Source organism: Anas platyrhynchos, chromosome 21 (assembly GCF_047663525.1).
Source record: "Anas platyrhynchos isolate ZD024472 breed Pekin duck chromosome 21, IASCAAS_PekinDuck_T2T, whole genome shotgun sequence".
In the NCBI taxonomy this organism is placed as follows: domain Eukaryota; kingdom Metazoa; phylum Chordata; class Aves; order Anseriformes; family Anatidae; genus Anas; species Anas platyrhynchos.
The window spans coordinates 4,313,794-4,340,806 of NC_092607.1; the positions used below are offsets into that span (position 1 = coordinate 4,313,794).

Consider the following 27,013-nt stretch of genomic DNA (forward strand, 5'->3'; position numbering starts at 1 on the left):
ACTAAAATGTAAATCCAAAGTAACTTTGACTAAACCAGAAAACCTGAGCTTACCCGTCTATCAAAGAGGGCAGAATTTGGTTCGTTATGCTGCCCAAGTCCCATTTTAATGACAAGAGATAATACTATCAGTCATCTCAACAGTGACAGTGCAAAACCCAAACTACTGTACATTCTAGGAACAGGTTCTTTAATCTTAAACAACACATAATTCTCCTTAAAACCTTCTTTTATTAAAAAGTTTTAAAAATGATATTAAATACATAAACAGCCATGTTAATTAGATTATATAGTTAATGTACATTGGAACTATGACTTATTGCAGAGTTACTGACCATGAAAGCACATTTTGATCATTCCAGACTGTAATCCCCACTTAATCCATCCCCAGTCTGTCAATCAGTGGAATACAATCAGGATATTTATGATCACATCAGACCAGAGATCTGGAAGAATTTAGCAGCTTTGCAGAGCTGAATCCAGAAAAGAAGGGGGAAAAATGTTTCCACTGGCAAAATGAACCATTGCCAGGAAAAACATTATTGTTGACTTGGCCCATGTAATTGAATTTTCTACTCAGAAGTAACTTACAAACCAGCAACTAGGAGAAATTATCAATACTGGGAACTCTCATAATAACAAAGCAGAGGAGTTTTACCTGGCACAGTACTTCTTAAAATCATGTTCTGTTTTGTTTTGTTTTGTTTTGTTTTGTTTTTTAACACAGCGCTGTGGTTTTTTCCTCTCCTAGTTTTTTTTGCCATCATGAAATAATTCAAATCACTGGAGCAGCAGGAAAAAACATCCCTTTCTCAGGCCCCCTGCCTCCTGACATCCACCGCAGGCCCCGTTTCAGTGACTGCGAGCACCTCCCAGCAAGAGCAGTGACCTGGGGGCAGAGGAGTCCTGGACATCGCTGGGGCATCTGATGCCCTGCCCAAGCTATGGAAACCTTCAGGTCCATGTTACTCTTAAATATCTGATTTACATCTCAGTATTTTTGTAAGGGATGGTAAATACAATAGTGAAGATGTGTGGCAGTAGGGATAGGATTGTATAGGTATGTGATGGAGACATGAGGATGGGCTCCTTTTTGGGACTGGAATGGCTGTCTGTGGGTTATTTCAAAACCCTCTAGCTTTGGAATTTGTTTCCATTTTTGGAAGAAATTGAGGAAGCAGAAATCTTTAGGAAGAACGATGTAACAAAGTGGTGGGGGAGCCTGGAAAACCAGATGCTCAGGAACCAGCACTCTTCAGCTGGAGTGCAGGAAGTTCAAAGGAGCTTTAGAAACAGGGTCTAGAGATGCACTTTGCATCAAGCCTGGAATAATTATCTCTTATCTACTTATGATCCTCCTCCTCAGTGACAGGGTGTAATAAATAACCTTGATTATGGATGTGTTATTCTATCACATTCAAGCAGTGAGAGAAACCGAGGCTGGAAGCAGAACTATCATACTCCTTGTAGCTGTTCGTAGCTGTGCAGGGATGTGATTTTCAAACCTGATTTCTTCTGCTTAGACATCCAAATTTTGTATTTGGTTGCTCAGAACAGCATACCAGAATCTGGCCATTTCTGCACTATGCTATGTGCAGTGGCAAGGTTATAAATGCTTTTCTCAGCTAGCTGATGAGCAGATGCTGAGATCAAGCTCAGTCAGTCAGTGTCTTTTCCCTCCAAGGCTGAGTGAATGTAAGCACGTTTCACACTTTGTCATTTGGTTGTGATTTGGTCTTTTGCCTGGATGGCAAACGGCTGGATTCCAAAAAATGTTTCTTCCGTGAGCTTCAGTGATTGGAGCTGTGCTGAGCTTGGAGAGGCAATCCTCTGATGAACTTTCCAAGTTCCAGTTGGCTTTTTAACAAAGTCCTTGTCTTAAGCTTAGGGCCATTGGAGGCTGTGCTCAAAGAATGAGCTTGCTGGGCTCTTGAAGTTGACTCCTCCAAGGCATGTTTTTCTCAGTTGCTACTTTATCGCCCCCAACTTGGAACAATCTCAATAACATTCTCAGTATGAGAAATGGACAAATATTTCTTCATTTTTTAATTATTAAAGAGAAGCACAAAACAGAAAACAGCAGGATAATCAGTAGTCCCTACAGCTCATCAGCATTCATCTGATAAAGGGGTTCAGTCAACACCCTTTGCCTGCTCTGATAGCAATAAAGTCCTTGGACTGGAGCTGTCGTGGGATTAGTCTTCTGCTTGTAAAAGAAATGCCTTAGCAGCTAGCAGCGTGATACCATTATCCTGCTGACAGTGCTCTGTGTCATTGATACTGGCTCTGATGCAGCTTCTGCTCAGCCATCGTTTGCTCTCATTAAGCTGCTCTCCAAGCTGCCCCTTTTATGAGACATTTTCCTCTGTTTCCTTACAGGTGCTAAGGTATCTTTTGGTAACTGTATAAACTAAAACTGTGCCAAGGGTGTTCAGTTTTAATTGGGCTTTAAAAAGAAAAGTTTTCACCAAGTAACCACTGGCTCTGGACCCTCTGCTGACTGCAGTACAACATGGCTGCTTTCTTGAGAACTTGAAATATGTCAGTTGCAGTTTGTTTCTATCAGAGTAACGTGGTAGTTGTATATATGCCACTTTCCCAGGAATGTAAATGCTTCGTTAGTTCTGTCCCTGTCCTGAAAAATCTAATATGGCACAAATAAAGTGCGGTAAATGGCTTCATGGAAAGCAGATGTGAGTGGAAGCCTAGACTCCTACCAAGGCTTTAGGGGACTTCAAAGCCTGAAAGAAAGAACTGAACAAAATATTCAACTGTGCCAAATTTTCACTGTTCTTGATGAAAGAGCAAAAGTGAGGAAAAAAAAATAAAAGAAAAAAAGAAAATCTGGCTCCTTGTTTTAATTTTCTGCTAGCCTAAGGCAAGACTTTTAGAAGGAATAAATTACAAGCAAGCAGGGAGAGAGACTGAATGGAGCAACTGACTGCTAGCGCTGAACAAAGGGCATTCTTGGAAGGGTCTGGTTTTACAGAACCTAGAAGTTGTCAGCTCAGTTATCAGGAAGCCGCCTCCCTCCCCGCTTGTGAGTGTGCTGCTTTTGAGCAATGCCCCAGCTCCGCATGAGCCGGCTGCGTGCAAATCCCAGCACTGCACGGCAGTTGTGAGCGCTTGGAAAGTGTCCTCTGCTGAAGCGTTTTGTAGGACAGCCAAGTGGAGAATGCTTTGAGAATTTGGCACCGTGTGTGAGTGCACCATTAGTGATAGCAATCGTGAAAGTCATATTCCAGAGCAAGTCATTTGCACTGGACTTGGAAATTAGAACATAGCTGATGGTATTCAAGAGGCTAAAACATGCACCTCAAAAAAAAAAAAAAAATATCCTGTTTCAGATATCATGGACTATGTCAGGATAAAGAAAAACACAGAAAACCAGCAGATTTTTTTTTTCTTCCTCATATATTGTATGGGAGTAAAGGCTGTGGCTTAAAAAAAGCTGGCCAGAAAATGGAGGAGAAATATAAAACTGAGCTGCATTACTTGTGGCAGTTCTTTTGTGTTGCAGTCTTACAAGACGATGCTTCATGTGTTTAAGATCTCTTCCACCTGTAATCCCTTCCAAACTGCCCCGCAGGCTCCATCCAAGGTCAAGATTTGGCTGGCACAGCCTTGCTGGTGGGAGCTACCTAAGGAGCGGCCCTATTGCAGTGGTTTCTCTGGAGTTCAGTGCCTGACCTCTGGAGGAATCCAGGTGGGTGCTGGCAGCCTCCTCACTCCTGTGCGTGAGGCCAGAGCTTGGTCTTCAATGCCAGGTGGTCCTTGCCCAGTCTGGAACAGGCACAGAGGTTCAGAGGTCCCCAGTGTTGGTAAAGCTGCCCCTGTTACTGCGCTGCTCCTTACATCTTGTGTTGCCTTTTTGTCTTCCAGAGCCAACATCCCACCTGGGAGGCTCTGATCATTTCTTCTGTAGCCCCAGGCATAATGAACCCCTCTCTGTGAAGGAAGAGCTGTCAGGCAATTGAGGCAGAGCCAGCTGTGATGGCACAACGTGACCTCAGTCCGCTGCAACTCTGGTAAAAATCATGGCATTTCTGTACTATTCACAGCAAATGCTGTTCTCCCTGCTCTTCTTGCTTTCTCATACTTCCTTTTCCGGCTCCTAAAAGGCAAATAATTTTTAAGCAATATTAACCCACTCTTGGTTGCACAACTCAAAGCTTAATTCATATAGATGTTTATTGTGACTGAACATGACAATGAGCTAATGGCTTGCAGAAACCATTTTGTAGATGGACACACGGTTGTAAATTAGCTGCGGGACCTCAAGGCAGAATTACCAAATACAATTGTGTTGCTGTGTCTGAAAATAATTACGTTTGCTTGAGTTTGGGCCAGGCTGCATAAAGATTCTCTGTACTGTAATGAGCTGCTGGTGACTTGACCCATGCTTTAGGTGTAATTTTGGAGGTTTTTAAATGTTGATTGCGTTTTCCAGAGTGGTCTTGTAGTACAGGAGGGAGAAAAAAATAAATAAAAGGGGCAGCAGAAGCGGATGAGCGGTGATAAAGAGAAGGAAAACTTGGTGCTTGCCAATTGCTTGTCTGGTTCACCACTCATTTTTCTGCAGTAGCCCGAATACCAGGCTGTATTTGTTTGCCGCTGCCTGCTGAAGCCTTCGACCTCAGCCTGCCCTTCTCTCCCCCAGCGCTGACAGTAAGTGAAGAAATGCTAAATTCATTCATCTGCCCGAGATGTCTTTGAAGTCCACCACTAAAAGCTCTATTGTTTTATTAGCTGTTAATGCGGCACGGGGGAATTCTGCTGTGCGCAGCAGAGCTGGGGTGCAGGGGGAGCCCTTCCTGGTAATTTGTCACTCCTCAGAAGTCCGAGCAGACACGCCGGGATGTTTGAATGCTTGGGGCTGAGCCTGGAGCTGCTCCATGCAGCTTCCACTGCGGCCGGTGGGAGCCCTGGGGGTGAGGGATCGCGCCAGGTCACACCTTGACAACTGATGTTACCTTGGCCAAGGTCACTGCTAAATGAAAGACCACGGGCTGCTGCAAACACACGGCCGTGCTGGCTCAGGCTGGATGCTGGTCGTGCAGAATGTGCTTGTCAGAGGAAACTGAGGGCAGAGTCTCAGAGGGGAGAAGTGCCATTGCTGGGCACTGCTTGAGCACCGTTGGTGCTCCTTGTGGGCCAGGGGTGGTGGCCTTCAGAGGTGTTGCAATGCCTGAGCATTAGCACAGTTTCCTACCTGAATGCAAATGTGCTGGGAATGCTCCTAAGCTGCAAGGTCTTGCTTTTCTCTATGTGCACCCTTCATGGAAAAATGGTCAAAGATCAACAGGTAATCAATAAAGGCACCCATCACCTACTCCTCTTGGCTTTCAACTCTTTGCATCCCACCTCTCTCCTGAGCTGAGGGAGCTGCAGGAGCTCACTGGTGTGTAATTATGTGGGCGCACATACACCTTGTAACTGCAGCCTGGCTCCCAGGTGTGGTCTGGGAGCTGGGCACAAACGAACTGGCTGCTGCCTCGGGCTGTTTCTTGCTCAGGTACAAAGGGTTTCTGCAGAAGCCATCCCTCACGTCCCAGGAGCTGCTGCTCCCTGCAAGCACGGGGCAGCCAGTGGTGGGAGCTGTGTCCTGGTAAACACAGAGAGGATGGCAAGCCCAGCCTCCCAGCCGCCACTGCCCACAGGCAGCCCTTTTATTTGCTTTCCTTTGCTGTGAGTACTTCTCACTGACTCAGCCTGATCAGTCTATCAGCAGAGCCTTTCTTTCTGCCTGCTCTTCCCAGTGCCTTCTGTAGCACTAAAACTAAGTCAATAGAAATGCAAAACTTCTGCCTTGTTACCACAGTCATCTAATGAATCCTGAGAACTTTGGCAGGCCAGCTCAGTGCTTTGCATGACTGCCTAACTACACTGCGAGATGTAGGTTTTGCCGAGAAGCGTACTCATTAGGTGGGCATTAATATAAGTTCTTCCTGTGATGTAAAGCTGCTGCTGTTTGCTCCCCAAAGCAGGGTGAAATGACTCTCCCAACATTTTCCCATGGCAGAAAGGTGAAGGGTCATGAGGAGCTTGTTCGCTAACATCCATAGCATGGGAGTGTGCAATCGATTTGATTTGCTGTGCCCTCACCTTTGGGCTCAAGCAGCTGCAGGCAGGGTGGCAGTGGAGCAGAAGGGGTCAGGAGCTTATCAATAGGGAGATCAGAATTCAGTTTTGGGAGGTCATTTAGAAATCAGGGCTTTATGGAACAACTATGTAGTGGTAGAAAATAGCTGCTGCTGTAAGGTCCAGATCCAGCAATCACACAACACTTCTGTGTGTGTCCTGCATAAAACACATCCCTCTCTGAACTGAAGCCGTTGGGTTGGAAATGGATATCTGCATGGAAGCACTTTAAGGTTTATTGTTACTGATCTCAGTTTTGCTGCAAGGTAACCTTGCAAACTGGGTATTACAGAACTAAACCCAATACGTGGCATAGATTAAGCTGCTCTTAAATAGTTTAAAATCCAGTGGCCCTTACACACAGTCTCCTAGCATTGAGAGTGGTTTTGGCATTCTTAAAAAGATCATTGCAAACAATCCATTCCAAAGTAAATATTTGTAAACAGCAATAAAACACGGTAATGGCCTGCTATTTAAATGCAAATTAGAGGGGTCAACAAGCACCTGCACTCCCCAGCTGCCCAACTGGGGAAGGTTTAGGATGCCAGCTTTCTCCTCTGAGGCAAAAAGCATCAGCCAGCTCTGGGAAGATGCTCTTCTTGGACAAATCCCTGCGGGCAGTGCACATGTGCCTTTCAGGTGGCCACACTAGCCTGGGTTTCAGGGCTTTTATTGGGGCAAACATAGGTGTTCTGTTTCCCCATCAATGGGTGACTTGCTCCATGGGTGCTGGTCCCTGGCAGCCCCAGCTCAGAGTCCTCAAACTGTGAACCGGAGCCTCTCAGCAGCAGCACAATAGATTGCTTCCTCACCACTTGCTTTCCAGCAGTTTGGGAGAGACTTGAACCCTGTCCCAAATTTCTCTGCTATAATGCTTGGAAAATGCATTTAAAGGAGGCATTTAATCAAAAAGCTACTCTACAGAAATGGTTCTTTCATCATGTTCCCATTAACCTTAGAATGCTTTTAAGTACTTTCTCTTTCATGGGAATGAAGCTGAGGAATATTTCCAGCTACTCCAAATTTTTTATTTCAACCTGTGGGAATTGGTTAAGCCCAAGATACCAAATTGAATCCAAACCTGGCTGTTTTTTTGTCTTCTGCAAACGTCCTCAGCCCCATTGTTATGTCTCTGAACTTGCAGCCCTATTTCTGAGTATAAAGCAAGGATTTTGTGAAGCTCACCAGCACTTCTAGTGCCAGCGTGGTGTATAGTGTCTTGCTGCTGGATTAGAAGGTTGCATTTATACTTGCCACGTTACTTCAAAATGTAAGAAAGATTTTTAGGAAGCAGTCTGGTGTGTCACTAGCATCATTCACCCCATTACAGGACCCAGGGCGAGCTGTATCCCTGGTGTCAGCATGCTCAGACCTCACCTGCTCACACTGGTGTGATACATGGGAGCCTGCTCCTGGGCAGTATTTGCATTGTGAATGCTGCTGTGCCCTCTGCGGGATCAGGCCCTGAAGCAATGGAGGTGAGGAACACAGGAGTTTGTGCTGGTTGTCAGTACCCAGCGAAGCTGCTGGGATGAAGGCTCCGTGCTGGCTCCCTGGTCACAGAGAGCTCCCAGCCCTGTACAAGATGGGCAGCAGCAACCTGTGAGCAGCCCCTCGCTGCCAAATCCCTGGCTGACAGCAGCTCAGCCCTTCCCAGCTTCAGCTGGAGGTTTTACAAGTTGGAGCAAAGCAAAGACTTTTCCATCCCTAAGCACTCGCAAAAGCCCAAAGATGTCGCAGCCAGCCGTATTTCCAGATGGGTAAGCTTCCAGGGGCTGATGATGGATTTGATGCATCCCCGCTGATGACAGCAGAGGTGCTGACTCCCCTTTCAATTCCTTCCCCTAACAGACAAGGTCCCTGAACCTGACCCACTTCACCGACATGTGCAGTGCTTGTTTCTCTTCCGCAGCCTGTCTGGTTGGCTTTGCTTCCTCCCCCCCGCTTGTAACTCCCAGCTTCTTTCCTGCGGGAAAGATTAGGAAGGATAGGAAGTCGTCTGTGCAAAAGCCATCCCCGGCCAAAGTAAATACAGGTCACAAGATTAGGCTTCATCAGAGCTTTAAGCCTGGCCCAAGCTAAACAAATGAGCTGTCATGCTCTGGTAAAAGATCCAGTATGAGCAAACTGGCATGACTGCAAAAATGGTAAAGCAGCTAATAGGTTTTGCAATATGGAAGTTTTAAGTTTTGTTTTTAATGCTGCATTCCTGAAAGTCAAGGCTCACACTGAACTTCAGATGCCATTAATTTTGTCTGCTGGCCCCACTTGCCACTAAGCAAACACTTCCCAAAGCCCAGCAATAGCAGCAGAACCCCATGAGGCTGTTCCGCCCTAGAGACCCCTTCCAGCACAGGAACAAACAGGAAGGAAGAAACACCTTGTCTCAGCTTGAACCCTGGGTTTCTTGGCTGTTACGCTGAGACTGAATCTTTGAATGAATTACAGACCAGTTTGGGGGGGAAAAAATCCTCTACCTATTCAAATATCCTACTCGTGGATGTCCAAATATCTGCGTAGAATCCAGCAGTGGTGCGATGGCAATGGGCACTGCAGCATGCAGGAATTAGGCAGTTGTTCACAAAAAAGGGTTAACTGAAATGGTAAGTGGAGCAGTCTCTAAGGTTTCCCTGTAAAAAGAAAGAGAGTAACTTGCACTAATAGGAATATTTTTCTCTTGCAATGAGCAGAGCCTGCGGACATAGGACTTGGGTGTCGTCCTCTGGCACTGCCCCGTTGTGTAGCTGTGGGCACATTAACTTCTCCCTGAGCATTTTTGGTACCTACACCTTGGGAAGGGCACCGAAGCCGTTATCTGCCCTGAGGTACAGAACTCTGCAGCACAGCGACATGTTCAATATTTACTGGTCGTAACAATTATAAGGAAAAAAGCAACAAGCATTAAAAGTCTTTATGGAACAAAAGACAGGCTTTTAATATTGTTTTAATGTACTCAACAAAGCTTTAGTTTATGGCCAAGCCAGTCTCCTGTAAGTGTGCAAGGGCTGAGACAATTTAAAAACCAAAATATTTATCCCAGTAGAGACCTTGCAGCTTATCAGGTAACTGCAGGCTGCGTTTAGGCCATTTTTAACTGGGCATTAAAAATCTTTTTGACACATGCTTTATTCCCCTACAATAGACCCTAACAGCCCCTCTGAGGCTTTCCGCAGCCTTATGTGCAAAAAGTAATGGGGATTGGTTTAAAGAGTGGAATTTGACCCGAGAGAGAGGTGAGTATTTGGGGACTACTTAGCCCTTGGTAGTACTTGGGGGCTCTTTAGTCTGTGGGGCACTTTATTACTCATTAGTGCTCAGGGACGCTGTGTTGTACTCATTAGTGTGCGGTATGGGCTGTCCAGTGACTTTCTCCATTTCAGCATCACTGCATTGTGGCAGAGCACGTAGACCTTCCTCCTCCTCAGGGAAGGGGCAGCTGGACCTGGGAATGGTCAGGGCCACCAGACATCCCCAGGGATGTTTGCCAGCAGAAAAGGATTGTAGAGTCCTGCTGGGCACCAACGTGACACCCACAGGTGTGGGGGAGCCCCTGGTGTTTGCACAGCTAAATATACAGCCAAGAGACTGAAGCACGCCTGCAGGGAAGCCACTCGTGCTGGTGGGCTACTTGCATAGCTACAATTCAAAGCTACTTATCCATTTAGGCAAGCCTTGTCTTTCTGCAGAGGGCAATGCTGGGTTTGTGAAACAAACCTGGATGAAACTGCCAAAAACCTGGCCCTGTTCTGTTGTGCCACTTGCATGCTGTACAGCGTTGGCCAGTAGTGGCGATGCCACCATTCACCTTGCACAGCCATCGCCATCTTCCCAGGCAGGGCCACTTCTTCGCTTATGGAGGGAAGAAGATGGGCTCGGGGTGGTGGTAGTCTTTTCTCACTTTCACTTTTCCCGTTAGCTTAAATTATTCCCAGAACTCAGCAAACAGGGATTAAGTTTTCTCCACCAGGCAAGGTTTACTCCAGGTCTGGAGTAGTGCCCGAGCTTCCCAGCGGTCAGGAAAAAGCTCGCAGGGAGCAGATGAGTGACTCCCTTTGTATTTTCCATCCATCAGGAAAAGCTGCATCTGAAAAAATAATAGCTGAACTGGAAAATAAAATTAGACAAGTCTGAACAAATATGGAAACCATCCCTGACCCGGTATTGGAAAGAGTCTCAAATACTAGAAAGGAGAGAAGCAGAGAGAGGGAATGGATAAGTTTTGGCCCCTGTTGGGTATATGGAAGGAATTATTTCATTCTTTTTTCCCCATCTATTTGTTCTCTATATGGCACTCTGTGTGGTTAACCCTCCGTCTTTGTCATAAATATGTGGCAGAGACAAGTTTTTCAGAGGGCCCAACTAAACCATCTGTTTTGCATCTGTGGTTTTGCATATGTAAATATTATTATTAATAGTAGCAAAAGCAATCATAATGGCAGCAGGAATAGGAACACTATTAATAGTAATAACACTGACACTTGTATTTGTATTGCTGCTGGAGGTCGCGCCACGCAGAGGGACTCGGCTCTGAGTTTCAGCAAGAACAAAAGGATGTTGTTACCCCGAGGAGCTGTCGGTGGGCACAGATGCAGCCACTGTGTGATGCCAGGATTTCCAGGAGGTGCCCAAGCATGCTGATTTTCCACAGACCCACACTGAGGACCTTCCAAGAGGGAAATGGCTCTTGGCAGCTGCCAGCCCTGTGCTGTTCCTGCTGTCACGACAAGGAGGAAATGCTTCACAGGAGGGTGAACTCAGCTCAGTGGCACAGAAATACCTGGACACAACTGGAAAAGTTCCCTGGAAAAGGTAATTATGTGATTCCTGCTTATTCAGAGGCTGAATTTGTCCCAGTAGGGTCAGGGCATAGAGGTGGATTCTGCTCTGCCCAGTGCTGCATCCCAGTCCAGCTCCCAGTCCAAGGTACCTGGCCTCTCTGAAGACACCGGGCTTTTCTGGGTGGTGACCTCTCAGGGCAGCTCCTTCTGCACACCATCAGCATCCTGACATTTGAGGGAGACCTCACTTTTCTGTCCCTCCTTTGGTCTTCTGACCAAAAGTGACAGCAACTCTCCTTCTACTAACATAATGAGCGGAGGGAAGACCTCAGGGCTGGGGGAGCTGAGACCAGAGGCAGAAGCAGCAGCAAGGAGGCCAAGAGAGAGGCAGGGAGAATGATGGTGCATGCCCCCCAGCGTGGGGAGCCCGGAGATGCTCGTGCTGGAGGGAGCAGCAGAAATGCTTCAGGGAGGGCAGGAGAGATTCAGAAAAAAGGAGAGAGCCCCTGGTGCACCCTAGGCTTGGGTCTGATCCCTGCAGTGCCTGGAGATGCACAAGCTAACAAGACACATCTCAGCACACCCTTCTCCTTCCAGGTTCTCCCTGGGTTGAGATGGTATCTTTGTTCTAATATGAGGAATGTTTTTTGCTCGGCTCTGGTTGTTTTGCTGGATCTGTACTGCATTAAACAGCCCATCTTCTGGTTTATATTTTTTCCAGTTATCATATTTCATGTATCCTGGCTCCTTTCATCCAGCCCCGCATTCCCCCAAGCAGAGACTAAGCAGGATCCAGTCTCCGAGCTCACGGCTCTCATGTGCACAGGAGTGATGAGGAGCCCCCTGTCCCCCATTTTCCTGCTGAGCTGTGGGAGCTTTCATGCCAGGGTGTGCGATGCTTTCCCATGTTCTCCACTCAGTCTATCACCCAGATCTTGCTGCCACGGCTAGGGCTTGGTGGTGCTATGTGCTGCCCTGCAGGCTTCACATGGCAAGCTGGCTTCTGAAGTCAGGCTGCACCAGTAACAGCAAGCCAGGCATTGTAATTATTTCATGTATAACCTGGATTTTCACTATGGTGCATTGTAGGAGTGTATCCAACTGTGGTGGTGGCCTGACCTTGCTTTTAGAAGTCCACTCTTTGGTAGAGCACTGTAACTTCTCTCAAACCTCCTGCAGGTCAGTGTTGTTGTGGTGTGAGCCTCTGATCCTGCCTCTGCCAGTCCTTCCTGTCCCCGTCTGTCTGCAGGCACTGGGAGAGGTAAAGAGCTTCTCTGTCTTGGAAATCTTCACAGACAGGCATCTGAAACATCTGAAAAATCATCTGTAAACTCAAGCTGTGCATTCCCCTACTTGCTTGCTCTATCTGTCTTTCCAGGACACAGATACCTTGGGGAAATTTGGGCTTTAATCCTGCAGAGGATCTGCTTCTGGTTGTGTCCCAGATGCCTTCAGGTAGCTGCTCAAATGTCATCCTCCTGTAGTTGGCAAGGCCTGGGAGCAGGCTTCTGTGGGAGCAGGTCAATTTACATGGTCCACGGCCTTGAGCTCCCTTTCACAATCTCAGGCAAGCCCCTGAAAGCATTGATCTTTGTCCATACAACTCCAGCTGTGTTTGCCTGAGGAAGGGGCAGCCCAGAGGAGCTCCCAGAGCCCTGGGACACCCCACGTTATGGTGTCCTTGCTCCAACCCAAATCCTCCTGAGGACTCTCCCCTGAAATACTCTAAGAGATGCTCAGTTAATCTCTTCCTGCTCATTTAGAGGAGCAAGTGGTGTCTGTGGGTGGGCTGGGCTGGTGGAGCTCTCCCACCCGGCAGCTATTATCCAGCCACTCCTCGGGGGGCAGAAAAGCCACTACCTAATCCATCCCCGGGCTGGATGGGTGCCTGGATCGGCTCGGTGTGCTCAGACAGCACACGCGCTACGCACCCGCCTTATAGGAGAGCTCATGGCACAGGCATCTGTCACCGAAACCTGTCTGCATGAAAGGCTGTCTGCACAACTGGGGGGGAAAGAAAGGCATGACAGCACAATTAGTGAGAGCAAATGAAAGGCTGTTTGAAGAGGAGGAGGGAGGAAAGGGGAGAGCTGCATAAATCCCTGGTGGGGTTTTGGGCTTGACATCAAAACCCCTTAACAGTGTATTACTTCAGCCCCCAGTGTGGACAGATGTTGTGCTGTGGCTCAAAGGAAGTCAGAAATCTTTCCTTAGAAAAAAATTGGCTAGGAAACTAAAGAAAATATTGTGAAAGAAAAGGAAATAAAAGCCCACTAAAAAAGATTTATCACTGCCCCAAGCATTTCTGTATACTCTAGTCTTATGAGGTCTCAGCCTCAGGGGAGAGAACAAGAGAAACGGCCTGGTGCTGCACTAATGGGTCACAAATTTAGAGTGGGGACACATTTGTCCTGTTTGGTGATGGAGGAAGCTCACCAGTCCTGAGGACTCCTCCAACCCACACTAGCCTCAGACAGCTCTCAGAGGCCGCAGTGGTCTCTGGCACCAGCCTGCAGCTTTCCATGGGAGGTCCATCTCTGATGTCCTTGTCCCTCTGACACTGCCCTACCTCTTGCTGCGTTATGGGTGACGCTGCACGTGGTGGTGTTATCTCCAAGATCTCTTTCCCAAGCTGCAACCACCCTTGAAAAGTCTGTACCAGGTATAAACAGTTTGGGGGCTGTTATATGTTAGTGTTTACCTACATAATTAATTACCTAATTAAGCTCCTCAACTACCTTTTTCTCCACTTAATGTTGCCAGGTTCTTTTGTAGCCATTTGTCATTGGCAAAACATTTTATTTCCCAGAAGAGCTTAGCATCATCCATGAACCTGGAGAGTTTGATGTCCATTCCCCTCCCAATGCCACAAATAAAGATGTAAGAATCTCAGGCCCCGTAAAGGAAACTCCACTGCTGAATGGAAAGCTCTCATCTTTCCCCAAAAATGTCCATTAAACCTAGCACTTTGCTGCCTACAACATAGGAATAGCTTTTAACTGGCTCTCAATCCATAAAAAAGCTTCGTTTCAACTCCATTGAGTTGAATCCATGTAGATTAAAAAATAATAATTTTGTTAAATCTTTTTGAAAATACTTTTTCTGTCCATTGGGTTCTCCCTATCCATGCTTACTCATGTTCCTCTCGTGCCCCAGCACATTGGCCAGGCAGGCTTTCCCTTGTCGGATGCTCCTTGCCACCCCCATTTGATGCAGACCCAAGCACCCCAACAGGGCTGGATGTGACCCTCACCAGGGCCCCTTCCAGAGCTTGCTCTGTAGGTGGGAGCTGTGCTGGCAATCCTGGTCCTCTGGTTCAGCAGGCATGTGGAATGTCTCGCTGATCTGATTCTTATGACTGATAGGCTACGGAGCATGACATGGGTGCGAGGATCTCCCACGTATCTCCAGCCGTGAAGACCAACACCAAGAGATGCCTGAGCTACCCCGTCATGCCCTGTCCTTCCCCGTACACTACTTGTCCCTTGGTCATGAGCAATCAAATAGCTCCCTAGCTACCTTCTTGTTTTTGATGTCTTTCTTTTTATTTTCTTTTACTTTTTAAGTCAGTTGGCAGGGAGACCTTTGTGCTCTTTTTTAGCTCTTTTAATTTTCTGTCTACACTTAACTCGCTATGTTTTATGGTTTTTCCTGTTCTCCTCATGTGGGAAACCTTTTCACTTTTTAAACGCTGACCTTCTCCCTGTGAAACCTCCTTAACCTTCCCAGTGAGTCAGGCAGGGTGTTTTTTAGGACCTCTGAGTTCGTTTTGAGTTGTGGCACATGTTGTACTTGGGCTTTAATAGAGTATTTTTTAATCACCTCCAGACTGCTCGCAGGCTCCTTGCTTTCTGCCTGTTCCTTTTAGCTCTGTTGTTGTTATTGACCAATCACCTTATTTTTTCATAGCTCCCTCTCTTGAAATTGCATAGCCACGTGCTGGATTTATTTGGTGTGCTTTCTCCCACTACAGCATTAAATTGGTTGTACTGTGGTCACTAGCAGAGAGCAGCTCTCCCACAAACACCTTGTGAAGCAGGTCCTGAACTAAACCCAGAGCAGCAGCCCTCCTTGCTGCTTCTACCACTGCTTGGTCACCGAGACTCATTACTGTATCCAAAAGTATTTTTTCTTCCTGATGGATCACTGAGACAATATGTATGTAGATAGTTGAAATCTCCCACTATTACCACCTGACCTAAATTTCAGCTTCTCTAACCTCATGTTTTCAGATCTTTATATTTATCCTTAGCAGGGGTCAGTAGCACAGTCCTTGCTCTACATTTTACCCTTTGGAATCTGGGATCTATCACCCTGAGAAGCCTGCAGTGATGCTCTTTCTGCTGCTTTTTCTTCATCCAGTCCTCCCCACACAGGCGCTTCTCTCGTGTGCATCCTGCTCCAGCCTTCCCACGCAGCCGCCAGCCCAGCAGCATCCAACCTGGGGATCATTCTCCTGCCAGCAGGTCACCAACAACCCCGTTATACTGGGGTAGCCATTCAGGTCAGTTGAAAAGCCTAGTATCACCATATTTTCTTAGGATTCTGCACTAGGATCGGATGGAAATGGAAGCACCTATAAGTTTTGCCTTTGCTTTGTTGCTTAACAGTGCTCCTGTTTGCCGTACTTGGTCAGTCACCTTTTTCTTTCTTTTCTTTTTTTTTTTTTTTAATTGCAGCTTTTATTGCCCTGCTGGTATTCCGTTGTACACTGGCCACATCCTCCTCCTGAGGTGCCCAAGTCTGAATTGACCCCACAGATTTTGGGGACCCGTGTGCTATTGATCCTGAAAAAACAGGGAAGAGCCCCCTCAGCCCCTGCTAACGAAGCCTCCTCCCGCGGAACCCGGCCGTGTCGGTGCCCCAGCAGCAGCCCCACGGCCTGTCGCGGACACGCGTGTGCCCGTGGCGCTGAGCGAGCGGCCTGCAGCGGCCTCGGCGCCTTCCGTGGGCTCGGGCTGGCCCCTGGCGGCCGCCGGGGCGCGGTGCAGCCCTGCTGGGCCGGCCGCAGCGCATCGGCCCCGGCACCGCCTGGAACCCAGCCTCAGCCCCTAGGCCTGCCCCGGCCCTTCCCAGTGAATCGGAGTTCTCTACCCCCCTGCATAGCTCAGTGGACACGGGCTTTCGGAGCAAGCTCGCGGTTGTAGGAAGGGAGAACCTGTTTTCTGATTCATGGGTGTCACAGAATCATTAGGGTCAGAGAAGCCCTCTAAGATCATCTGGTCCAACCGTCCTGCTACCACCACCATCACCCACTGAGCCATGTCCCCAAGCACCACGTCCAGCCTTCCCTTGAACACCCCCAGGGACGGTGACTCCACCACCTCCCTGGGCAACCCGTCCCAGTGCCTGACTGCTCTTTCTGAGCAGAAATGTCTCCTCATTTCCAGCCTGAACCTCCCCTGGCACAACTTGAGGCCATTCCCTCTGGTCCTATCACTGGTTACCTGTGAGAAGAGGCCGACCCCCAGCTCCCCACAGCTTCCTTTCAGGGAGCTGCAGAGAGCAATGAGGTCTCCCCTGAGCCCCCTCTTCTCCAGACCAAACACCCCCAGCCGCTCCTCACAGGCCTTGTGCTCCAGGCCCTTCACCAGCTTCATAGCCCTGCTCTGGACACTCTCCAGGGCCTTGGTGTCCTTCTTGTAGTGAGGGGCCCAAAACTGAACACAGCACTTGATGTGCAGCTTCACCATAGCTGAGTACGGTGGGACGATCACCTCCCTGCTCCTGCTGGCTGCACTATTGCTGACACAAGCCAGGGTGCTGTTGGCCTTCTTGGACACGTGGGCACACTGCTGGCTCATGTTCAGGTGAGCATTAATCAGCACCCCCAGATCCCTTTCCTCTGCAAAGGACATCTCTGTGTCCTTGAGGTGACAGCATCTACAGCATTCAGGGGACTCACAGAAACATTGCAGCCACTGCGCTGCTCCCCACTGAGCCCTGGCAGCCCAGCTGCAGCAGGGTGGATGTGGCCGAGGAAGCCCAAGGTGCTTCCCATGCTTCCCATCACTTGCTGGGAGAGGACGATGCTCCCCAACAGCAACTCAAGGAGCCACCTGACAGCCATGGGCTGGATACGGCCAAGGGCAGAGGATCATTTTCCAGTGCTATGGTGAGTTCTCTTTGAGATGGTGTTTTCAGTGTCAGACAGATTAAGCTCTGTCCTGTGTGTGTCACCAGCATAGAGGTTGCTGGTCCCTATGGAGCTGCATTTTCAGGGGAAAACACTAAGCTTTGGGACTTGCTTCCTTAGGTGTTCAAAAGAGGTAAGGTTGTGGGGTCAGCAGGATGCCAGCATCTCCTCTCTTGCAAACTTTTGGGAGTGAGTGTGGTGGTAGCAGGGTGGTTATTTTGTAATGTATATGTGCTCGGAGGAGGGTAACAGGGCCTAAAAATAAAAATCAACAATCAAAGAACGTACAATTGTGAGAAGTGGAAAACTTGTAGAAGGTACCAGAACACTACAGCATTTTTGTACATGCAGACCTTAGCAGTGAATGCAGAACATCCTCTGTGTACAAAAGAAAGCAGCTAAACACGCATGATAGATGTGCTGTGCTTTTGTGGGCATGGGCCACGTGAAATCAGGCACATGAGCTGCTGGTCCTTTAGGGTGTTTAGCTGCATTAGCTCCCTTCTCAGACTCGAGGTTTTTACAAACATTATAAAAGGTGATGACATTAATGTATGCTGCTCAGAACTTGACATTCCTCCTGCAATGCTGTCCCTTTTATAAAGCACCAAGTACTTCAAAGAAGTGGAAAACAATATATCTTGCTCAGAAATGAACTGTCTGGATGGAAAGCACTGTCAGCAAAAATTGTTTTATTTCCTGCATACAAAACCATTAACCTCTTAAATGATAGGAGATACAAACCGTGAACAATAAAAGATACCAAAGGAAGGGTGTGGTCCCTGCCTGGGACCAGTGACTCTCCAAGGACGCAGAGGACAGCTATGGGCTCTTTTCAAGGCTGAAGGCACTGTGGGGAGAGCAGCATCCAAGCAGAGGTCACCAGTCACAGGCCACAAGAAGAAATGTCCCAATGGCACGGTTTGCTCCCCTCCTCAGGGTGACGCTGTTGGTCCCTGGTTTCAGGTGCTGCTGGTGTGCTCCACTCGCTGGTACTGCCCGTGTGCGCAGCTCGCTCCTCTTGCACGCTTACACCCGCTCCCTTCCCACAGCCTGGGGGTGATGCTGGAGGTCAGCTGGCGCTACTGCTGCTCACTGCCAGTCCGGAGACTTGCAGCAGCCACCCCTCCTGGCCACCTCCCTCCTCATTGTGGCTCTGCACAGCCTCCCTCCACTCCGGCATTTCTTGCCCTGTCACCTCCTTCACAGCCAGAAACGCACAAATCCCACTTGACCTGTCCCACCTTGCCAGGAATCACAGGCTTTGCATGGAAATGGCTGGGTGAGAGCCCATGGTCTGACACTGGGAGATGTCTCTGGCCCAGAGGAGGAGCACGAGTCCAGGATCCCAGGGGAAAGGCCAGGAGTATTGTTCCCTCCTGTAGCCTAGACCTGCACCATGTTCTGGTGCTGTTCTCCTCCCGTCACCCACAAGCTTTGGTATCAGCCCTTTTCTCCAAAAATCACCAGTGACCTTGAGCAGCATGGCTGTAGGGCCCAGGACAGTGACCCGCTGACAAAAACATGTTGCAGCCCTCACAGCCCATCCCACAGCCTGGCCATACACCTGAGATGTTCTTGGTGGCACTGACCAGGCTGGGACTGCCCTGTACCACGGATTTCAGGTAGGGCTGGTGGGAAGCACCCAAAGCCTGCACTCAGGTTGGCACACGTACCGTTTCCTGGAGAACTGCTGGTCTATCTCCTCTAAGGACTGCCCTTTTGTTTCTGGAACAAAAAGGTAAATGAATATAACAGCCATCACTCCCATCAGTCCGTAGAGAAGAAACATCCAGGAGAAACCAATGGCGTCTGCAGAGAGATTCAAGCACAGGAAGGGTCCATCAGAGGTCAGTCACATCGTGGGATGCAAAGGAAGCTGGCTGCTTACTACAAAACACTCACTGGTACCGGACAGGGAAAGCTCCTTATCTGCAAGGCCTGGGCTAGGAAGCAGCGAGGGAAAAGGATGGTTCACAGCAGGCTTTGCCAGCAGTACCACCAAGGGAGGGAGAAAACTGAGCTCCAGGGCCCAACAGTGCCATGTGAATGCCTCAACCAGGAGCTCTGCTACCGAGAAACTTTGTAAAGCTACTGGCATGAGAGCTGGAAACCCCACGGTTCCCTGACAGTGCAGCATTACAGCCCAGCCCAGTGGGTGAAGGATGATTTTTATGAAATGGGTGATGGAGGAGCTCAGACCAGTGTCACTGGTGCCTGCATTTTTCTGCTCTCACAGGCGTTGGGGTCACAGCTGTTCCAGTGTGCAGTCCCCATGGTTCCAAACACCACTTGCTCTCCAAATGGCTGTGGTGGCTGTCTTCACTAACCCACCTGTGGGAAATGGGGGACAGGGACGGACACTTACCAATAAGGTCTAGGAAGGAGAGGCTGATCAGTAAATTGGCGGCCCAGTTAAAGCTGTTGCAGAAAGCAAAGGCTCTTCCTCTTATTCCAGCTGGGTAGATCTCACTGAGGACCAGCCAGGTCACTGCACAGATCAGAGATGAGAAAGATGGTTGTGTGGTTTAAGAAACACATTTGGGAAATGAGTGTAGAATACTTGGCAAGGGTTTTATGGAGAGCCAAACTCTGGCTTCACCCAACACCCGCTGCTGTTGGTGGTGAGCAATGATCATTGTTCTCAGGGTCAGGTCACAGCAGAGCACTTTGAAACTCCCATGCTCGGCACTGTGGAGGAATGAGATGCCAACAAACAGACCCAGTCAGCAAAAAACAAAGCAGGGGACATGGCCATTCAGCAGATGGGAAAATATCGGCGTATCTGCCATCAGGACATGCTCTTGTAGAGAAAGGAGAAGGGGTAGATTAAAGAGAAAATGTTGTATTTGGGCTAAAGTCAGAGCTGGGAGTAGAATGCATCTTGAAGCACTCTCTCCTATCCTAGGGTTATTTTGATTGAAATGATTTAGAGGGTCACTGCCAAACTCCCAAGGCTTGCTGTGCACTTATGTTTTTCCTTCAGCTAGATACTGTTTTCTCCCATCAAAGCCCTTAAAACAGCAAGTGCCAGAAAATGCTAGAACTCGCATGGAAGCAAGAACTAGTCTCTGTTCTCATCTGATAAATAACGATTTTGGAAGCCGACACTGAGAAACTTTCAGGGAGGTTCCATTTTCCAGCTCTGTTGCTGACTTTCTGGAGAAGCCCCTCAGTACCTACGCAGCCCTCTCTTTTCTTCCTTGTCGGGGTGCTGTGAAGATTAGGTAGTGTTTGTGGGACGCTCTGATTTTGCAATGAGTACAACAAGGGGAAAAAAATTACATGAGTAGTGATAGCATGGACAAGAAGGTTATTATGATGCTGCACCAGCCCCACAGCCAACAGAGCTGCAAGACGAGGAAATGATTCAGGAGGCTGAAGGGGATGTATTTCCAATTTCCAGACACTCAGCGGCTTGGTAAAGCAGATGCATAATGAAGCGGACTATAAAGATCAGCCCCAGCTTTATCCTCTGGGTTAGCACAAGGATATATAAACACCATACTTACTTGGTCCAAATCCAATTGAGAATGCGCTCACGAAAGCCATCATGCTCAGCAGCGTAATCCAATTTAAAACCATATGTTCCGTCGGGGGAGCACCACCAAAAGGAGGGCCTGAGCTCTCTTCTCCTGTCTCTGTTTTGGACTGACTTGCCAAGCCCATCTTCTGGGTGTGGGGAGAGTCAGTAACAGCCGCCCTGCTCCGAGCACTGGCAAAGGCTTTTGTAAGGCTCTTTGCGGCAGCAGAATCAGCTCCCCCCTGCCTGCTGCCTTCACCTAACGCTGGTGGGATGTGTGACCCAGTGGGCTGGGAGGACAGGGGGGTCAGGGGGTGCTGGCCAAGGCTGTGGGATGCGTTGGGGTCTGCGGCTGCCGTGCAGTCCCTGGCCATGGCCAGTGGAGCGATGCAGCTGGTGAGGCCAATGGTGGTGACGGAGATCGCCATCACCACACAGCCGGCGATGAGCAGCACTCTCCTGCCGGCCTTGTCCGCAAATGCCATCGCGACGAGCGTGGCCACCACCTTTATCGCCCCCAGCCCAACAGAGGCCAGGATGGCAGAGGAGTTGCTCTGGAATCCCACCGAGTGGAAGATTTTGGAGGCGTAGCCCAGCACGTTGGGCTGCCCAGTGAACTGCTGGAAGAGCACCAGGCCCAGGCCCACCAGAGTGCGTCTTCTCATGTTGTCTCTGGTCCTGAAAAGGTCCAGAAATGAGTAGTGCTTCTCCTTATAGGACTCCTGTTTTGCTGCCTCTCTGTCCTCAGCAGTCTGCAGTTGAATGAGACCCTTCTGGCAGTCTGAGTCCCACGAATTTAATTTAACAGGGTTCACTGGGAGAAAGAGGATGCTGAGGAACTGCATGGCTGTCGGGGCAATGGCCAGTCCAAACATGTACCTCCATCCCTCATCCACGTCCGCAAAGACGTAATTCAGTGCATACGACAGCAGGATGCCCACAGTGATGCCTGCTTCGTAGAGAGACACCAGCAGCCCTCGCTGATGGGCCGCCACCATCTCCGAGACATAGATGCAGCAGGCCATGGACGAGACAGAGATGGCAAAGCCCACGGTCATGCGCCCAATGACCAGCCCAATGAACGACCTTGCCAACGTCAGAATAAGGCTGCCGAACAGCAGGACCAAGTTGCTGACCAGGATTGCTCTCCTCCGGCCATGGCGGTCAATGAGGATGCCCCCCACCAGAGAGGCGAGGAGCGCCCCGATGAGGAGGGAGCTCACCAGAACTTCCTGCCTGAAGCAGCCGAGGTGAAAGTCTGTCTGCAGCTGCAGCAGTGCACCAGAGATAATCCCCAACTCGTATCCAAATATCAGCCCGCCCAGGAGGGAGACTGTAGCGGACAGCAGGAGGACCAGCAGGGCACGACCTGGAAAACAAGCAAGCAATGCGAGGTTCAGTCTTCTGGTTCTAGCAGGAAAGCTATCAGCAGGCACAATCTGGAAAAAGCTTTTCCAGGACACACAAAGTTTTCTATTTACAAAGCTATGATGCCAAATCTCCCCAGAAGTCCCTCAGCCATGTATACAGGCACTTGCACATACTCACACAACCTCTCAGGCCTGCACCCACTGCCATGGACTGCAGGGGCACTCACTGGGGTGCAGAACCATGAAAACAGGGCTGTGTTAGCAAAGCAAAGACTTGTATTTAAGTGGAGGACAGTGATCTGCTTTCCTGGAGTTGTGCAGGGACCCACCGTGGTCCCTCTTCATTGTTATAATGGCAAAAACTGTTCTGGGCAGGAAATGCAGCTTCCACTTTTTGGGTTTGGACTCCCTCTGTGTTACCATTATAAAGTTTCAGTCCATGGTTTGCAGCTTAGAAGCATCTGTAGGAAAAGAGCCATCCCTTGTCACCTGTGAATTTCATAAGTCACTCACTGGGACGGACCTGCCCTGGTCCAGTCCTCTTCATTACGGCTCCCCTTCCCTCCAATATCTCACCTGATTCCTTCTTCAAGCTCCACACAATTCCAGGATGAAACAAGTGTCGCTGCCCAGTGCCCTGCATGCAGCACCTTTTCCCCCAACCAGTTTTCAAGAAGGCCCTGCTGTTTTCCAGGCACCCCTCTTTCCACGTCAGCAGACATCCTATGTTCACCCACAGAAGCTGATGTTTCTGAACTTCATTTTTGTTGTTGTGAAGCATTTATCACAGAAATACCAAGTTGCTAAACAACCCCAGCATCCATGGGGGGTGGCACTATACTTAAAGCTTACTGAACTATCAACTTCTTTTTTTTTCCAGTCCCCTTCTGAACCCAGGTAAAGGGAGAAATGGTTGGCCAAGTCAGTAAGTTGTTAAAGATGTTGCCTCCTTTCTTTCCTCTAACTTAGTTTTACAGATCATTTATGAATGGCAATAACCAAGGCAGCAGTTTTCCCGTTAACATCTCCTCATCAGTAAAGTGGTGTCCTATAGGTATGGCCTTATTTATTACGTGATTATGTGGCCAGAAAACTCCCCCAGTATGTGCATTCCCTCTGAACTACAGCCCAGTAACAACTCCAGGCTCTACAATCTCACTAAAAATAAAAGCTTCAGACCTCAGGATTGCAAGGTAAGGAGTGGGAATTCAAAGCCTGCAGTGAGAGCTGATGAATGCCACATGCACTTCAACCTAAGCTGGAAATCTAAGGAAATTTTCTTAAAAAAAAAAAATAGTAAAAAAGCAGCATTAACTATTTCACTGCTGAGTACATTAGTGGGAGGTTGATGGCTGTTCTTTGCAGCTGCAGGCAGGAACAAACATTGGGATGAAGCAGCAGGACAGTTACTTTTTGTCAAAGTTTGCAAAGCTGGGGATGGGGATTTAAATTAAATTTTCTATTGTCAAAGAGACAGCAGAGAGAAAGTCTTCTGCTGACGGGACCACAGCCCTCAGTTCCTGGGGGGGCCCGCCTAGCCTCTAACAGCTGCGTTTACCTTGAGTCTGAGCGAGAAAATTTGGACTGCTTTGACAGAGACAAGAGAGAAACCAGAAACAGTAAGCAGAAAAATCTGACTTACAGGAAATAAGGATGAATGCACAATGTAGTTAAAAATGCTGCTCACAAGAGTTTACTCCTCCTAGCTAATCCTGCACTCTTGGCATTACTCTGTGGGGGTGACTGATTTCTTCACCTCTCCTTCTCTAGCTCTTGGTACCCAGGATCACCAAGCCAGGCAAACCTTCTTGGGCTGATCTAGCTCTGCAGCATGAACTTCCTGAGCTGAAAAGCTCCCTGTTGCCTGCCCCAAATACAAGAAGTGATTCTTTGACCTTGCCTTTCTCATACAGCTGAGCATGCAAGTTTAGTAAGTATTTAAGCTTACTTAAAATAAGGAAAAACAACAGCATAAGCAAAGCAAACTGAACCCAAACTAACCAACCCGCCCCAACCAACCCTACAAAAACAAGGTGCTTGCTGCACACGCTTCTCGCCCTGGGGAGAGGATGAAAGGGCGAAGATGTGCGAGCCGTGAGTCATGTCACTGAGCATGGCAGAGGGGAGCGCACGCAGCGTGACAGCCCCCAGCCCCCACTGCAAGGGGATTTTGGGGGAACAGCAGTGGCAGTGACCTGCCTCCCCCAGTCCCAATTCAAAGGTACAGGTAAAGTGCATGAGTTTGCAGGTTTCTGCTGTAACGCACTGGATTCCAGCACATAATGCTATCTGAATTCTCACATTGCCTTTGTTTAATTAGAAATACTCACAGCTTCATACTCCCAGCCTCAGTAGACCGTATGTGGAAAGAATGAGGCCACAGCCACCAGCCTGTGGAAAACTTTTCTCACCCTGCCTACGGGGTTTTTCCCCTCACAAGCTGTGTTTAATAGGAAGCATCCCTATTCAGTCTATAATCACAGCTAGCACTAAAGGTTATATCTGGACGATAGCTATGTTTATAATTGTATTTATTCTGTATCCCTCTTTCCCTCGTGCTACTTGTGCCATTCCAGCTAGAAGCCGATCCCTGCCACCACGCTGTGTGACCACCTGCACCGTTTTTATCATTCCTTGTACACATGTTACGCAGATAATTAGAAAAAATATTTGCTCACTGAGAACAAAAGTCTTCACACAAAGCGGGCAAGCCATTAGCTTCATGCCACCAAGTGGGTTCGGTACAGGCAGCCCTGCTGCGAATGCCGCAGCCGATCCGATCAGACTTTGCAGCTTTCCGTGTTAACTTAGTGGGCAGCAACAGTTCACCAACTCTGCGTGGGATCTGGCTCGGTACAGAGGCTGTTCTGGAGCTGCCGGGGTACCGGGGACCTTTCAGAGCTCATCAGGACGGCGAAGCCGGTGGGTCTCACGGGGAGCTGCGCCAGCACATCCCCTGCCCGTGGCAAAACCTGGGGAGAGGGCTGTGGTCCAGGGCGCTGCTGGCGGCTGGCCCCAGCCTGGTTCGCCTTCCCTCGCCCCGCTCATGCTCCCGGGCCGGCCTTAGGGGCCGAGCCGCAGGAAATTACTGCTGTTTTGCTGCTGGAAGCGCTAAAAAAAAAAAAAAAAAAAAAAAGGAAAAAAAAGGAAAAAAAAAAAAAAGTAAAGCTGGGCGGGGGAGGCAAAGAGGGAGGGAAGGAGGCAGAGAGATGCAGCCGGAGCCTTCAGGAAAAGTGGCCAAGTTGCCAACTTCTCTCCGCCGCTCTCAGGGGGCCGCCTGCCCGCCTGCCGCCCCCCCCCCCCGGCCCCTCCCGACCCCCCCCCCCCCCGAGCCACTCACCCATGGCAGCCCCGGGGCGCTCCGCAGCGGGGCCGGAGCGGGGCCGTGCAGCGCCACGTCGCTCCTCGTCCTGCCTCCCGGGCCGGGCAGCCTGGGGCTTGTAGTCACCCTGCCCGCCCCCGGGGGGGGTCCCCGACCGGGAGAAGGGGGTGGGAGGGATGGGGAGGGGATGGGGCGGCGGTACTCGCTCGCCCCGCGGTCCCCGGGAGGGGAAAGGAGCGGCCGGGGGCGCTTCGGGGGGCGCCGGCTCCGTCCCGGGGGGGGCTCGGCGGGGTCCGGAGCAGGACCCGACCGTGCCCGGCCTCCGCAGGCTCGCCGCGATGCTCGGCTTTGCTGCTGCGGAGTGGAAAGGCTCCGGACAGGAGGTGGGCTGGAAAAGCTTTTCGGAGGCTCGGCTGGAAAGGCGAGGGAAGGCTGCTAGGAGAGGAGGGAGCGGCTCGGAGCCGGGCCGGGGCAGCAGGGCTGAGCGGGGCCCCTCACCTTGCGCTCGGCTTAGAGCCACGGGGTCGGGCTCTCGGGCTCGCCTCCCTGCAGCAGCCCCGTGCTCCATTCGTGCCTCCGCGGCCAGCTTGCCGTGCAATTAACATTCCTGCTCCGCGCAGTGGGACAGAAACCTTCCTGCTGCCTACTGCATCAAAGCCACTGGGACTTCAACTTGGATTCAAGATTTTTTTTTTTTTTTCTTTTTTCCTGAATCTGAGGCGAAATTCACGTATCCCAAATTCGAGTTTGTAAAAGCACTTCACAAAAGTTGCTACGGTTAGAAGTGTTTTCAGAACGCTTTAACACTGTGCAAACGTTGTCCCTCGGTGCTGTTTGTGCAAACTGCTGTTGCTGGATGTGCTGTGATGTGGTGTACGTGGGAAGCGTGTGCAGTGCTCAGAAATTTGCTGTCACCCGGCTAGCACAGGGATCAGAGCAGGGACAAGGCTTTGGGGTGGGCTTGCACAGCTTTTCCCAGGGTCATGCCACACGGACTGCAGCCGAAGTGGAAATGCCCATAGATGACCATAAGCCTGCTTTGTGGACTGGTGTGTGGCTGCATGTAACACACCATGGAGCCTGTGCTGGTAAAGCTTTTTGGACTGGGATTGGGACTCAGTCCTGGGTCGGGCTGGGGACGGTCTGCATCAGCGGCCATTGCACCTGTGGCTGCAGAGCAGGCACAGACCTCTGACACAGACAAAAGTAAACAGGTTGGGTAAGGAAGGAAAAACACGTGATGTCTTTTAAAAGAGCTTTTCAGTGGTCATTCCACGTGTTAATGAGGAATATAGAAAAATATTTAAGGAATCCTTGTTCTTCTATGTAGGGGGATGCATGCCATGTCTCCATTCTGGGACCAGTTGTTCTAATTCTTTATTGTCTTTTATTCATTTATTATTATTTTTTTCTCCAGTTCATAGTTTTGGGATGCCTGAGGCAGGCAATGCTGGATCATGTATGTCCTTTCAGCCTGTCTGTTGGATGTCAAGCATACAGTATGGGCAGCAGCTGATCAAAGGCTTTGTTCTTGCTTCTTCTAAGAGTCATAGTGAATATTAAAAGTGTTTCAAAACGTCTGATTTATAGATTAAGTAAATGCTTCCCATTCATATATTGTTATTTCACTAGAAACACAGAAATAGAAACATGTTATTTCAATGGAAAAATACCTCTTCTGAAACCGTGTGTCTCATACAAACTGACAGCTGCACAGGGATCATACACACGGCAGAGATTGGCT

The 27,013-nt window shown here is 49.3% G+C and overlaps 1 protein-coding gene across 5 annotated transcripts; it reads right to left on the minus strand.

The window, feature by feature from the left end:
• Positions 1-17,729: 17,729 nt before the first annotated feature.
• SLC2A10 (solute carrier family 2 member 10) lies at positions 17,730-26,074 on the minus strand. Of its 5 annotated transcripts, none has more exons than XM_072026316.1 (6): positions 25,768-25,912; positions 24,626-25,058; positions 20,567-21,946; positions 19,423-19,545; positions 18,731-18,866; positions 17,730-18,107 (listed from the first exon to the last, which is right to left on the minus strand). In XM_072026316.1, exons 2-6 carry the CDS (start codon positions 24,669-24,671, stop codon positions 18,017-18,019), a joined length of 1,776 nt encoding a protein of 591 aa, XP_071882417.1. In that variant the 5' UTR covers positions 24,672-25,058; positions 25,768-25,912; the 3' UTR covers positions 17,730-18,016. The 5 variants fall into 5 exon arrangements, with proteins under 5 accessions (XP_071882417.1, XP_071882416.1, XP_027329011.1 ...); XM_072026315.1 differs by lacking the exon at positions 25,768-25,912 and adding an exon at positions 25,288-25,741; XM_027473210.3 differs by lacking the exon at positions 24,626-25,058 and having other exon boundaries at positions 18,731-18,782; positions 25,768-26,074.
• Between the last annotated feature and the right edge of the window lie 939 nt (positions 26,075-27,013).